General features: G+C 35.6%; 1 protein-coding gene across 3 annotated transcripts in view; it reads right to left on the minus strand.

Annotated features, from left to right (window-relative positions):
* Nucleotides 1-15,484, minus strand: part of CENPF (centromere protein F) — a 37,040-nt gene that overhangs the window by 3,436 nt on the left and 18,120 nt on the right. For all 3 annotated transcript variants that reach the window (XM_010706708.3, XM_019612670.1, XM_019612671.2), the window contains exons 11-18: nucleotides 14,918-15,053; nucleotides 10,444-13,832; nucleotides 6,630-8,903; nucleotides 5,926-6,078; nucleotides 4,667-4,843; nucleotides 3,794-3,955; nucleotides 2,253-2,433; nucleotides 1,368-1,844 (exon numbers count right to left, since the gene is read on the minus strand). In XM_010706708.3, coding sequence (XP_010705010.1) covers nucleotides 1,368-1,844; nucleotides 2,253-2,433; nucleotides 3,794-3,955; nucleotides 4,667-4,843; nucleotides 5,926-6,078; nucleotides 6,630-8,903; nucleotides 10,444-13,832; nucleotides 14,918-15,053 — 6,949 coding nt within the window. The remainder of the gene's footprint in view (nucleotides 1-1,367; nucleotides 1,845-2,252; nucleotides 2,434-3,793; nucleotides 3,956-4,666; nucleotides 4,844-5,925; nucleotides 6,079-6,629; nucleotides 8,904-10,443; nucleotides 13,833-14,917; nucleotides 15,054-15,484) is intronic.

Here is a 15,484-nt window from a genome sequence, read left to right on the forward strand (position 1 = left end):
GGTTAGACATGAGGAAAAACTTTTTCTCTCAGAGTGGTCAGGCACTGGAATGGCTGCCCAGAGAAGTGGTGGAGTTGCCATCCCTGGCAGTGTTCAAGAGGTGTCTGGATGAGGAGCTGCGAGATACGGTTTAGTAGCTTGTGGTAGCAGTGGTAATGAGAAGATGGTTGGACTAGATGATCTTATAGGTCATTTCCAACCTTGTGATTCTATGATTCTAAGATTCTAAGATTCTTCATTTTTATGGCATACAGTTATAAATTCTTTATTGTAAAGCTATATTGTTACAGATTCTGTTATCTTGCTATCTAGCCTAGAAGTCAAACATTAACTGATACATGTGTCCTCACAGCGGGTATATTTTCACAAAAATAACAACGCTGGTAAGAAAATGAATTGCAAATACTGTATCAGCTTAGAAGTCCTGATTTCCAGGAGTGACCACTGAAGCTGAGGTGACTTTACAGTTTGTCTTATGATTACCACTGCATTTATTATAAAAAGGTACTTAATAAGCAGTTGAACATACAATATATTTTTCAATCTCTAATTTGTGCATTCTTCTCAGATACTTTTTGCTTTAGCAAACTGTTATATGGAATATCAGGCCATCTAATTCTATCTTGTTAATGGTAGAATGAAACAGAACCCTCATGAAGTTGTTAAGGCACCACTGCTCAGAGTTGGAAACAGTTTTACTTGGGAGATTTTAAATCATTCACTGCAGAGCCACATGGAACCTGCCATGCCCCACATGGGGCAGCAGCAACCCACAGCCCCACCACCAAGTGCCTGCCAGGCAAATCTGATGCAGGTATTAACCACCTCTTTGAATAGAGGAGTAATAGAGAAGAAGCTGAAAGGCTACAAAGGGAACAAATGTGACTTCATCCCTGCACAGTATTCTAGGATTCCCATCTTGTAGACTTTTAAGATTAGATTCACTCTACATCTATTCCTCTGTAAGTTTCAATTACTTCAAAGAACATTTTTAAATTACTAGAGCAAAGCACGTTCCCACAAAACTTTGCTGCTGCTAATATATAATGTTTACCATCTAACACATGTATCACCAGAGAGTACAAAATTGCAACTGCCAGGATCAGTTAACTCTAATTAAGTTGTCATTTATAAAACCAATGTAAATGTATTACGATGGTCTAAAAAACAGAGTTCTACAAATGCTAAATTTGCATTAAACTGTCACAACCCCCATTGACTACTTTCATCTTCCATCAATGTCACCAAAAATATTTAGTACTGTCACCTTCTTACCCAAGAGTAAAACCAATTCAGCAAAACAAAAGAGTAAAAAACACCCAGAATGTTCAGAGAATATTTGACTGTATAAAAAAAGTTATAAATACCTCTTTTAACTACTTCTGGAAGCCCATCTGGCTCATAGTCTGAGTTCTCCTGATTCTCCAAGTTTTGACAGATATCATCCTTCCTCTTTTTTTTTGAGCTAGTTTCTGGCAAAGGAGATCTTGGTTCTCCACTTTCCTTCCTGGTGTCTTCACATCTTTGTCTTTTAGTAGAAGGCTTAGTAGTATCTTCATCCCATCTCATCTCTTTGTCAGACTGACTGCACGCTGTCGATGAGTTACCTGAATTCAGCAAAGAGCTGCTGACAGTATCACTTGTTTGCTGTTTCAGCTGACCATTCAACAAAGTGACTTGCATTTTGAGCATCTCATTTGCTTCCTCAAGTTTATAGTATTTAACAATTAGAGAGCAGTATTTCTCCAAGTTCTCATTTGCCTCTCTGGTTTTCACTTCCACAGCTTCCTGTAATTCTTCCAGTTCTAACTTAATTTCTTCTGTAATGGCATTCTCATCAGTACCTTTCAAAGTAAAGTGTCTTTGATCATATAAATGAAGATTTTTTTTTTTTTAAATGCACATACAAAGATGTATAATACAATTGTCCCACATCTTTTGATTAATTACATATACTTTACAACTGTGCAACCATAAAAAATAATTGACAGTATATAACAAAATCAGTCATATTTTATGCATACTAGAGTATTTGCAGAACAGAAAACACAAAATTCCAAAAGAAACCTTGATCAGTGCACAGGCAAATATTTTTTCTGCCCTTTTGTAACTTCAGAATACAACTTTTAAATTTAAGTTTAAAAATCATGCTCTATATTAGTGCTGCATATGCAAATTGGCACTTTAGGAAAAAAAATGTACAAAGTAAACATGACTATAAAAGCATTAAGACTACATCTAGCTTTAATTACCTTCTTTTTCTGACACACTTAGATCTTTCTTCTTTAGTAGTTCTTCATAGTCAGCTAATTGTTTCTGCAACACTTCCTTTTCCTGTTCCATCTGCTTACAGGATTTAATCCACAGCTGCACTTCACTCTGGACAAATTCTTTTTCCTTGTTTAGTTGAACTATAGCGTTAATATTGTCAGCCTAGAAATAAAAAATAGTTATTGCACCTGAAACATAATTCTTCTGTTTAAACATTACAGTTTTAGCCTCAAATGTTACATGCTATTAGTTATAGACTATGGCTGTAACATAGATTTGCTTGTTTCTGTACAGCCTCATTATAGCAGCTCTTTTATCACAAGAAAGTGGGATGTACTCTTCTGGACAGATACATTTATGAGATTAACTCTACAGAAAACTCTCCAACTAATATCACCTCAATGACCTCGCATTATAAAGCACTGCATTTGAGGTGATATATTTCAAACCAACAACTGCTAAAGTTTACAGCTTTCTCCTAGTTGGTCTTTTTTGCCCCTAATGTATCTTGGTGACCAGAGGCAAGATAAGACAGGCCTAGTTTGCACTCTGTATTTCAGAGATACTACTTTGAGCAGCATCAGATCTTCCTTTCCATCATCTTCCACTGTCTTGTGCTGCTCCTTGCTTATCTGGTCTGGCACCACTCAGTAAGCACAGCTGTCAGCTTTGTATCATGCAGTTACAGTGCCATGGGTACTATATTTTGCCCCTGGTACACATCCTGCAGTATTAAATCATCACACTGTTGGTGTTAAACGGATTAATTAACAATCAACACTACAGTGGAGGAAATAAAGAAATTTTGAGCAAGGTGAATGTGTTGCAATTCAACACTTAATTGCAAGGATGCTGAATCGATTATGAATCTTCAAGAGCCTTCTAGACAGAGAATCTCATTTCAGAAATAGGAGCAGGAATTTGGAGCCAGCAATCAATCACAGACAGAAGCAGGGCAAAAAAACAATGAAGATAAGAAATATGCAGAGGAAACTAATAAAGAGGCATTCAGTTACATAGACAGTTAAACTTCACCTGTGCTACTAGAAATCCAACCAAACATAACTGTTACCAAGTTATCAATTGTGCACAGTAAATAGAGCTCCTAATAATTTTAATGAGAATTGATAAACCCTCAAGAATCAAAGACTAATGCTTAAAACAGAACATCATATCCTTAACACCATCCACAAACAGAAAACAGATGCACTGCAAAGTCACTTTGACTGTATTCTGACCATGTGATAACCAGTTGAAATTTTTGAAGTAAATAACAGACTGTTGTGTTTAGCATCACAAACCAATTGTAGGTGATCTTGGTTGTAGTATCCGTAACTCAATTTCTGTAATGTAGATCAATAGTAACAATATTTTCTCCATGCCCTGTGTTCTCATTAGAGAAACAAAGGTTGTATCAAAGTCAAACCAAAGTTCTGCAGCAGTGGCTCCAGTCCCACATTTCCTTTAGTGCACTGTGCCTTTGGTCTCGCATAGTCAGCACTGCTTGCATATATTTTCTTACCTTAAGTTTTAGGAGCTCTCCTAAGGTCTGATTAGCTTCTTTAAGAGAATTATTTAATTCTTCTTTAGTTGACTTCAGGTGCTCAATCTCCAATTTTTGTGAGCTGATGAAGCGTTCTAATGAATCCATCTTTTCTTGACAGGCCTCAATTTGTATTTCATTCTAGAGGAAAAAAAAACATGCCTAATTACCATGATGCTAAAAAGGACATCCAGTCATATTTTGAAGATACACATAAGAGCACATCATTGCCAACAGGAATTTCATAGCAAGTTTGCTTGTTGCATTTTGAGGAGTTTAAAACTGGAAGGCTAATTTGTCTCAAGTATAAATACATTTTGTATACCTGTGCCTCACCTTTAAGAAGTCTGCAGTTTGAAAGCCCTTATATAGGCTTAGATGTGTGTCTCCATAGAAAAAAAATGCCTTTTAGTATACAACATGACTAAATCTACTGCATTGCCAACAAATGTCATTATAGTCTCCAGTGCTTAACTTTTCCTCAGCATACCTACCAAAACAAATGTTTCGCAGACTGAAATACGCTGCTCTTCTCCCTCCTTCAAGTGCACAGTCCCAGCTAAGTTACACGTATGTCTACACACACACACACACACACACACACACACACACACACTCACTCTTAACAGTTACTGAATTTTGAGGTAAAGATCACCTTTTACAGTTTTCTATATGAAACAAAAAGGTAAAATTAATACTTAATGAGCTCTGAGGTAAGCATATATAGTTTGGAAAACTGTTACTATAGTTCCTTTTGCAATACAATTAGGAAAGTTTTGTAGAACACTTATAATTTAATTAAAAATGTTAATTTAAAACTCATAGCATCTATCTTCCCATTTCCTGATTTACCTTTCTGTTTGCTTCCTCTAAAGCATTCTGGTGCTCTCTCTCTGTTTGAAGTAGTTTGTCTTGGTATTCTGATAATTCTCTTTTCATTATATTTTCTTTTTCTTGTAGTTCTTTCTGGACTGCCACCAAACTCTTTGTCAGTTCATGTTTTTCTGACACAACTAAATGCAACTCAATCTAAAAACAGTAAAAGCACATTATTAGTGTTTAGAATTTTATAACTCGAGGATCAGTTAACCTGTTAAATTATTTGACTTTATATCTGAAACTTCCATATACAACTTAGTAAGACAAATTTTATGGTGGCTAAACACACAGTAACCATAGAAGAGAAAAATCTGAGCATAAAGAGGCAAGATGGAAGGCAAAGGAAAGTCTTTACAAAATAAAAACTACAACGTGAGGGTAAGTACACTAAGTGTAACTTTGCCAACACTTTTAAATTAAGCAGCACAGCCAAAACAAAAGCTTAACCTCTGCATAAGACATAAACATATGACTGCTCCTCCAGAGTGACTTGAAACATTAAGGGTCATCTCTCACCCTATCAAAGTTAACAAAGCTTTCTAAGTATTTTCATGTTGATTTACTTTCATGACAGTACTTTTTGGACACCTGCCCAAAAGGAAAATTTATTTCCATACAGGTTTACTGAAAGTTGCAGAAATTTCAGTTCTTCCATCCAACACCCTCAGCAGCAGAACAGAACTAAGTCCTTGGTTATAAAATTTTGTCAATATCATTAGTAGGTCAGAAGGTCACTTAAGCTCATTTATAAATATGTAATATTGTTCACAAATAAACAAGACTTACAGTCAACACCACGGTAAAAAAAACAGCCTGAATATTAAATAGGAACATCTTAAACACACATAATCTGCTTCTCCCTTGACTTTTCCTTGAAAATAATTTGTTCTTTAAAACAAGCTTGAGAAACGTGAAAATTTTTAATCTAACATCCTCAGCCTAATGATTGAATGCCTACAGTAGAGAATTCTTGGCAGCAGAAGATTTTAAGATAGCCACTTGTGGCATTTACACTAAGAAAACAATTTAATTCCTTCAACAGAAAGAAAAGGGGGAAAAGTTTTAACTAATCATCATTCCATTTCAGAATGGAACATTACATATTCAGGAACTTGGAATCATGAACCTGAAATAATAGGTCATTAGCAGAGTCCCTTGAACAACCTCCACGCATTCTTAATGATAGTAAGTCAGGCCTTGAACGCAGATATACTACACACGCAGTAACTAACTTTGTTCTGTTCTGAATGTTCTTGAAGGAGTTGTATTTGTTCAGCAAGCTTCTTCCTCTCCGTAGTAAATTCTTCCTGTAATTTGGAAATTGCCTGTTCAGCATCACTTAGCTTGACTTCCAGCTTGATACAATTTTCAGTCTGCTCATTTACCTGAAATTAAATTTTCCATCATTATTTGTATTAAGTGTTATGATCTCTGATGAATTTTCTTGCATAAATATAAGCAGTTCTAAAGATGAGTTAATTTACTCCCCTCACTGGCCCAACTCCAAGCATGAGTTACAACAGGCTAATGCCATTCTGACACAGCATTTGTCCAACTGGTGCTTCACTTTTTGTTGAGCTCTCCAAGTACTTATTCTTAACATAAAAACTCATTCACCTAATATTTGCCTTTCCTCCTTTTCTTCTATAGGAAAGAGGAAAATATCCCGCATTATTAGATTACTTGAACTTCTGTGTCTACTTTCAAGCAATCTTTTCATTCACTACACACAAAACATCATCCTGCTTTCCACCTCTAATTACAGTGCAAACGTACGACTGCATTGAAAACATAACTTCAAAAATAGGCTGCTTACTGTAAAAGTCTGAGGTTAATGTTATTTTAACACACAATTTATTAAGGAAGTAGTAAGCCCAGAGGACACTTTATCCTCATTCTTTAAAAGGGAACTCAACACTCCTGGAAATGGTATTACCTTTTTACATAAAGCAGTCTTTTCACAAAGTGTAGATTCCAGCTCCTTCTCAAGGTCATTATAGGACACTTTTAGAATATTCAGGATATCCGGAAAGGTTCTATTATCAGAAAAAGGTTGTGCCTTCAGCTTCAACTCAACAATTAAATCCTGCATCTTTTGTTTTTCCTGGTGCCAGCATTCATGCTCACGTTCCATGCGTGTCAACTGTGAAGACAGTTCCTCTGATTCTTTTATCTGCTGTTGAAAGGCATGATTTTCCTGTATCTTTTCTTCCAGCTTCTGTTTATATTCTATAACTTCTTGAGCAAGTAATTCCCTTGTGTGATCCAACTTTATATTTTCATTTTTAAATTTCTGACACTCCTGTAATAGCATTGTTTTATCTTGCTCAAGATAAGCCACCTGATTAATCAAAACTTGCTCTCTTGCTCTAGCAACTGCTTCCTCCTTGGAAGAAAACTCTAATTTCTCACTCATACCTTTGAGCTCAGTTTTCAACAATAACACAGCATTTTCAAACTCATCCTTGATTTGCATCTTTTCTTTCTCCTTTTCTTCTATAAGTTTTGCTGTAGTCAAATTTGAAGACTCCAGTTCAAGGATCCTTTCTTGCTTATCTTTTGAATCTTTAGCCAAACGCTCTTTTTGTGAGGTGAGATCATTGATTTGTGATTGAAGACGTTTCAACTTTTCAGCCATCTCTTCCTTCTCTGCTGTTAATGTCTCTGCTTCTGCTTTTGCAGTCTCCAGTCGAACAACTGCATCTTCTAGATTTTCCTCTGACATCTCCAATTCTCTTTCAAGCCTCTCTACTTTATCCAAAAGAGCATCAGATTTCCGTTCATTCTCTTTCAGCTTTTCAGCAATGTAGTGTTTTTTTCTCTCATCAGATTCAATTTTTATTTTCAGCTTCTCCATTCCTTCTCGCATTTGATTTACTTCTTTCTGTGCTGAATTCAGTCTAGCAGCAAGTTCACGTTTTTCTGTTTTCAAGCCATCCAAATATCTGGAAAGCTTTGAATTTTCAATTTCCAATGCACTCAGTTTACTCTGCATCATTTCAGATTCTCTCATAAGCACTGCTTTCTCCTTGTTCAAATCTGCCACTTGGTTTTGGAGCTTTTCTTTTTCCAACCTGAAAGACAATGCATCCTTTTCTAAAGTTTGCAACTTTTGTAGAGGGTGATCTTTTTCATCTGATAGCAGACCTGTATCAGACTTTTCAGTCTCAAGCATATTTGTTTGTATCTTTACTTCACTCTCTAATCTTCTAACGATTTCAGCAGAATCCTTATTTGTTTCTAACTCTTCCAATTTCTGATACTCTTGATCTAATTCTTTTTTGTTTTCAGACAGAACACTCTGTTCTTGACCAATATGGTTTCTCTCATCTGTGACTGAAACAAGCTGCTCTTGAAGGCTAGAAATAGTTTTCAAGTTAATTTCCCTGTCCTTTTCTAACTGCTGACACTTTGCCCAAAGAATTTCAGCATTGCCCTCTACAAACAAGGCATGCGTTTCCATATTAACTTGCTCAGACTTTGTCTGCCTCTGCTCATTTTCAGCTCCAAGAAACAGATCATGACAGTCTCCCTTGGTCACTTCAATACCATCCAGTGTGTTGGTTGTATTAGGCAAACTAATTTGATTTATATTGTGCTTAGAACTTATTTTCTCAGGTTCTTTTTCTGAAGACTGTACTCCATGAGATAATCGCTGTTTATTGACAGAAACTGATTCCAGGTTTTCCTTTATGCCACTGTTTTCTTCCTTTTCTACTGCAGTTTCTTCCAATTCTACCATAGCTGAGCTCTCCAGAGTTAACTGTCTATTCTGAAAGCCCTCCTGTGAGTTTAATTCCTTGACTTCCATGAGAAAATCAACATTTTTATGGCCTTCTGTTGCATAGATCAGCTTTGAATCTTCAACAGTTTGTTTTATCTCTTCTTGATGAGTTTCAGTGCTTATTTCATTTTCAAAGAAATCCTCTGAACTTAAAAATATACCACTATTAGAAAATGACAGTGTGCTGTCGTGATGTGAAGAGCTGGCATTTTTACCTGACATATTTCTACATTCTTCTCTATGAAACGTGTCAGAATAAGCTTCTACTAGTTTTGCTTCAGTGGTCTCAGTAGTATTTTCACGCATAGCTGTCTCTCCTACAGCTGTTTTCTCCAAGGGGATTAGTTTTGATTTATTGTTTCTCAGTGCTGGAGTTCCAACAGGCACTCCCAGTTGATAAAGACTATTGTTTTCTTGCTGAGTGGCCTGCAAAGTTAGAGAATCATATAAAAAAAAAAATAATAATAATAATGTATGCATGTAAACAAACAAACAAAAAAAAAGTGAAACGAGTCTTAAATATTTTCTTAAGCCATAAAAAAAACTGAGAATCTGCTTTCCTATGGGAAGAATTTACAAGTTTACACTTATGAATAAACATATATTTGGCTGAAAAGTTTTAGTGATTTTGAAGGAGAAACTTCACCCAAGTTTAATGAAGAACTAAAGATGTCATATTCCTCAATATTTTAGGAAAACAGGTATCCAGGTGACACAGTAAAAATTAGTATCACTTATGGAAGAATTTTTATGTTCACCATCTATTGGACATCAGAGAATCTTTAAGAACGACAAGACCTAAATCAAAGAATCCCTTCTCTCAGTGACCAGAGATGGTTTTACATTTGGTGCTATCTCACACTCCCATTTGCAAAATAAAAGTGACTGACACTGAAAACTGAGGAGTTGAAGAAGGAATTGTGACAGAAGGGAGAACTTAAATGATCTGTACACTAGGTACTCTATCTTAAAGAGCTCCAGTTGTGTACAGTGAGGAGCTGTATCCCTTTCTTTAGAAGTCTGTGTATTAGTGTGGATACTCTAACTGCTACTCATGAGCAACACATAGAACTGAAAGACTTCATTTTTTCTGTAAGAAACAGTTACTCAGTGTTATACAGCTGGCCAAAATGGAAATCTTCAAAATGCTTTGACTGTGAGAGTAGTGTTAAACTGTCAGTTCCAGGCCTGCATTGGCTAGTTGCTGGAGGCTATTCATACAGGATTTAACAGCCAAAACCAGAATTCTCCCAGGCAGGAGATGTATTTTTTTAGACATACTTTTAGGTAAATTAGTAGAATACAGTTGCGTGCACAAATTGAAATGGTTCTCCTCCATTCTGAATGTTCTGCCACACACAAGACTCTTTACAAAGACCAGTAAAGCATAGCTCATTGGTTTCATGTCATCTTCTGAAAGATGTACTGAAAGAAGTGACAGCACTGACTTCCAAAATTCTCATGCTCTTACTTATATTGAAGAAAGTGAAGTTGATTTGAAAATATCTGTTCTGCTACCAGCTAGTTCTGGTCGGCTCTTGAGGTTATTAAAGGGAATTAGAGGTGTGAAAGCAGTCCTACTTTGCTTAATATGATCACATGAAAGAACAGGCATCTTCAACAGGATGTATTAAAATCAGAAAAGACCTACACTTGTAAACACGGTACAGATGCATACAGCACTCATACATACATCAGCTAGCACTGCAGAATCCACACTGATATAGACTTGAAGAAGCACAATGTATTACACAATGCTAACCGACAAGAGCTGCTGACTTTGTTGTTTCTCATGATTGCCTGTGATGCATAAGCCAAAACTGAAGATACAGATTATTGTTCTACTTTCTCTAAACATTACCACTTCTGTGGATAAAACTTCAAACATATTTCATTTTTAATACGTAAAATCCAAGTTTGGCTTTACCACAAATCAAGGTTTACAAAAAGCCTTGTAATTACTTACGTTTTTAGTATCAGTGCATAGCAGTGAGAGAGAATCTGAATTAAGGACTTGTAGTTGGAGACTTGCTGTTTTAAGATCAAAAGACAGATTCTCAGTTTTTCCTTCTTTTGCCAATTTGCACTCCATCTCTGTTGTCAGGTAATTATCAGACAGATTTTGTAGTTTATCTATTACTTTTCTCTCAGAAAGCATAATATTTTTCATCTCCTGTATTTCCTCAGTTTTCATATTTTCTTGAATATGAAGTCGATTTTGGAGCACCTTGATGACCTTCTCATATATCTGACATAGCATTTCAAGTTCTTTGATTCTGCCCTCAGGATTAGATTTGCTGGGAGTACTACTCCTGAACTCTTTAACAGAGTCCAATATGTAACTGCTACGATCATTTTCAATCAAAACTTTAGCTGCATCTTCTGAAATTCCTTTTACAGAACTTTTCAGATGATTTATTTCCTCTGTCCATTTGCACACACCACCGTTACAAGAATTATCAACCTTACTTACTTCTGAGAAAGTGACATCCAGTAAAGAGTCTGTAGACTTAGTTTCATCTAATTTAGACTGTGTCTCATTTTGGCTAGAAGACAGTGGTATTTTCAGAGAATCTATATGAAGACTGCTCATGCTTTCTGACAATGCAGAATTTTCTGCCTTCAGTATTTTAATACAAGACTGTAGCTCCATTATCTTTGATACCATACTACAATGTTGTTCATATAATTTTACATGCTCATTCTGGAAGGAGAAAAACTTCTCTTTTATTTCTGCAAAGTGAATTTTAACTTCTCCACTGGACAATTTTAAGTCTTCATAGTCAGAACTGGATCCAGTACTGCTTTCTTTAAATCTGAATATTTCCTTATTGCCACAATCCATTCTCAAATCGTTGTTATCGCTTTGATTCATAAGTTCATCCTGAAAAGCAGCTTTCTCAGTTCTTAAATTTGTACTGATTGTGTGCTCTTTCTCATCTGCCACTTTATTAATATCTGTGGTGCCATCAGTTTTTGAATCTTTAAATGCAGAAGCAAATGCTATGTTTTCATTCTGCAATCTCTCACAGATTTTCTCCAGTTCACTCAGTTTGTTTGTTATTACCTGCAAAGAGGATGACAAGACCAACTCATCCATTCCTCTCATGCCACAATTGTGAGAAACATCATCATTATCCTCCAACTGGCTATCTTCACTTAGTAATCTCAGCTGAGAATATGAAGCTTTCAATTCTTTAACAGACAGCAGTTCTCGCTGCAGTGTCTCTTTCTCTCTCGCATTTTTCTCAAGTTCTGTTTCCATCTTTTCTAAAGCAGTCTTCAGTTGCATCACTTCTAACCTGTAGTTCTCCAGGGAGATATCTCTGTCCTCCAAGTCCATTTGAAGAAGCTCAAGATTAAGTTGATATTTATTCAGTTCTATATCCTTTTCTTCCATGGTCTTCCTCAACTGGTCTGAACAGAGCCTCCTTTCACAACTAGAGTCATATTCTAGAGGTTCACTTCTTGATTCTAGTTCCTTCATCAATTGTTCCCTGCCTTGGATACACACAATACTATGTTGCTCTTGAATTGCATTTTGTGTTACCTTGACATTTGACATTTCCTGTTTTAAACAGTCAAGCTCAGAAGAGGGCACTTGTTCAATGTCAGAAAAGCCTGACTGCAGTTGCTGAAGTTCTTGAATCAGGTTCTTTTTTATTTCTTCTGAGGCTATTAACTTATGTAATATATCTTTATTTTCGTTAAGTACCAATTTCTCTTCTTGTTCTAATTCTGCTTTCTTTTCCTCAAATACAATGGTCTGTTCTCTCAGAATGCTCATCACATTTACATTTTCTTCTTCCACCAGTTTATACCGTGCTTGCAAAACCTTCAGCTCTCTTGAGATTTCTTCAGCTCTTGCTTCCATACATTGTTTTTCCTCCTTATGTTTTCTGGACATTTCAGAAATTATTTCTTCTTTTTCCTTTAAACTATTAGAAATATTTCTATTTGCTTCGAGTAAAGTTACTTGGTTTTGTTCTAAATCTCTGCTTAAATCCTTAAGGGTTGCATTTTCTTCAGTAAGTTCCTCAATTTCTTTGCTATATGAACAAATCACTGAAGACATGTCCTTCTTCTCTGAACTCCATGTCTCAGACATGAGCTTCAGCTGTCTTACTGAATCCTCAAGGAATTTATTATTGACCTTTAAATCCTGAAGCGTTGTTTGTTGGTTTTTCAGTCTTTCTCTCAGAGATTGTAGTTCCATGTCCTTTTCCTCAATAATAGTGACTGTTTTTCTAATAGATTTCTGATGTGCTGAAATATCTGCTTGAAAGTTACTAATGTACTGGTTAGTTTCTGTTACAGAGCTTTCATGCCTCTGTTCTACATCACATAATCTTTTATCTGTTTCACTCTCAGTTTGCAGTAAGTCTTCATCCTGGTGCTGTCGATCTGAATTCAGCTGTTTTTGAGCCACTGAGGAAATCTCAAGAGAAGAGATCTGATCCTGTAAGACCATCAGATCCTTCATTTTTTCTATTTCTAGCATTGCTCTTGCACATCCATGATCCTTGGCAACAGGCTTATTTGCTCCTACTTGCTTATTATCTAAAACAGTTTCATCCTGACCACTTTGTAAATCATCTTCTCTATCTTCTGTCATTTTAGAAGTATCTTTTGCTTTCACAAGACAGCAGATTTTTTCATATTCACCAAGCAGTTCATGATAATGTTGCTCCCTTTGCAATCCTTCACTTGCTAGTAGTTGTATCTTTTCTTCTAGTTCACTAACTTGGTTGGTAAGCTGTAATATTTTACAGGACATATTCTCTCTGTCTTTACAATACTTTTTATCGGAACATTCTGCTTCTTGTCGAAGTTCATCACAAACTTTTTTCTGTTCTTCTAATTCTGCATTTTTACATCCTAGCATGTCTCTGAGCTCTTTGATTTCTATGTTCTTCCTGTCTCTTTCAGTTTCCATTATTTTGAATTTCTCACTGTGTTCACGATTTTCAATTTGCTGGCTTTGGAGGGAACTCTCCAAGTCACTAATATGAATCAGCATATCTTCCTTTTCCAACTTAAGTTTATTTATAACATGATCACTTTCATTTCTCCATTGAGAAAAAGCATTTGTTTCTTTCTTTAATTCTTCACATTCTTTCTGCTTAAATCCAAGGAGTCTCTGCAAAGCTTCTAACTCTTCCTCCATTTTACTTATTTTACAGTTTTGTTCTTTAATATGATTTTCTTTATCCTTGAGCAGATTTTCAGTAGAATGTTGCTGCTTTTCCATATCAGCTAAGTCTAATTTCAGTTTCTCCAAGGAAAGAGAGTTCTCTTGCTTCATAAATTTCTCTTCTAGTAACTTCAGCTCTTCTTCCTGAGAAGTATTCTTATCTGCAACAGAGAACACTGTCAGAACTTTGCTAGACACTATTGACCAATTTGATGGTCTTGTAACTGAAAAATGACCACTTACTTTTACTGTTTTTAATTATTCTAGTGCAGTGTATTACTGTTATATTGCCTCGCTGGAAAAAAAAAGATTATTCATATCTCTTCAGGTTATCTGACACTGTATACTCATAGACATTGACCACTTCCAGTTCTACAGCCTGATACAAGTCTGTGCTACAGTCTGGTCAGTACATACTTGTCAGGTTACTATCTGTTGTTTCTGTGCCTCATTTTCACCATTTTTTTTTTTAAATACCTCTAACATTCCAGATACATTTCATGAATCCAGACCCATTCTCATGGATTAAAAAAAAATAATTTTACAGTCATTTTTCAGATTGCCATTGTTGCTATACTGCTTTGATAAGAAATAGATAATAGAGAATAATGAAAAGGACACTACATTTCACTAGATAGCTGATAAAAGATGCAAATTGCCAGTCAGAAGCATCATTGCTTTTCAGGTGATAAATTCAGTGATTAATTTTCAGGAGAAAAGAACCAACTTCAAAAGCCTTCCTTTGAAATCTCACACAAAATTTAAGTCTGCACAGAAAGAAGTGGGAATCCATAGCCTTTCATCTGATTCTGCAGAACTATGAAGTATATTTTGTATTTCAACTTAGTTCCTGTTCAAATTTGTTCTTGATTAGGACCAACCACTGCAAGGAACACCCAAATATCAGTGCTTACATAATGTTTTCCTCTTTTTTTTTTTTCCTTAAAGTAATTCAAATGCATAATAAGAAAATAGAAGTTTCCTGGTTTAAACATATTCTATGCAATTGATTTTGCTGCTAAGGTCAGTGTGCTTTAGTTACTTTCAAAGTTACATTTCCTCAGAAATTGCATATGTTTAGACAAAGAATTCATTTTCACATTGGTCAAGGTTAAGAATATCATCATAATCATATCCCATGGTAGAATTCTTTTTTCTTAATTCACAATCAAACTTACAGTATTGCAAAAAACATGCATTGTTAAGAAAGTAATAAGGGACATGCAAATTTAAAAACATAACTCACTTTTCATCTCTTCTGCAAAATTCTGGCTCTGCTTTAGAGATTGCTTGACTGCTCCTAGTTCTTCTTCAAGCTGGTGGATTTCTCGTAGTTTTTTTTCATACTGTGCATCTAGAAGGTTTTTCTCCTTCTTCACTTCCTAAAACAATATCAAGAACGAATACATTTCATATACTTTTTTAAGAAGTTCAAAGAACTTTATTCATTTGAGTCAGAAGGAAACTATTCCACTAAGTCCTCTCCGGGCAGCTGGACTTGGGTTCCTAAGAGCTGCCTTAGAACATTTATTGAATGAGAGCTTAACTAGTTGACAGTCTCTCAGGGATGCTGCCAGTTGACATCGTTAGGTACCCATTGTTTACATACATCAAACAGCTTCACATAACTGCTCAAGCAGACAGTCTAGAACATATCCTACAAAATCAGAGTTGATTAAGTAAGGCTGCTCTACCTGAAGAAACAAAGGAAACAAACCCCCTAAAATGGCATCAAAATCAAAAAGAAAATTGCAGATTAAATTTCACTTATCTCATATAGAGACAACTTCTCATTAAACCAAAAAAAAAAAAA

This window comes from Meleagris gallopavo, chromosome 2 (assembly GCF_000146605.3).
Source record: "Meleagris gallopavo isolate NT-WF06-2002-E0010 breed Aviagen turkey brand Nicholas breeding stock chromosome 2, Turkey_5.1, whole genome shotgun sequence".
Classification (NCBI taxonomy): domain Eukaryota; kingdom Metazoa; phylum Chordata; class Aves; order Galliformes; family Phasianidae; genus Meleagris; species Meleagris gallopavo.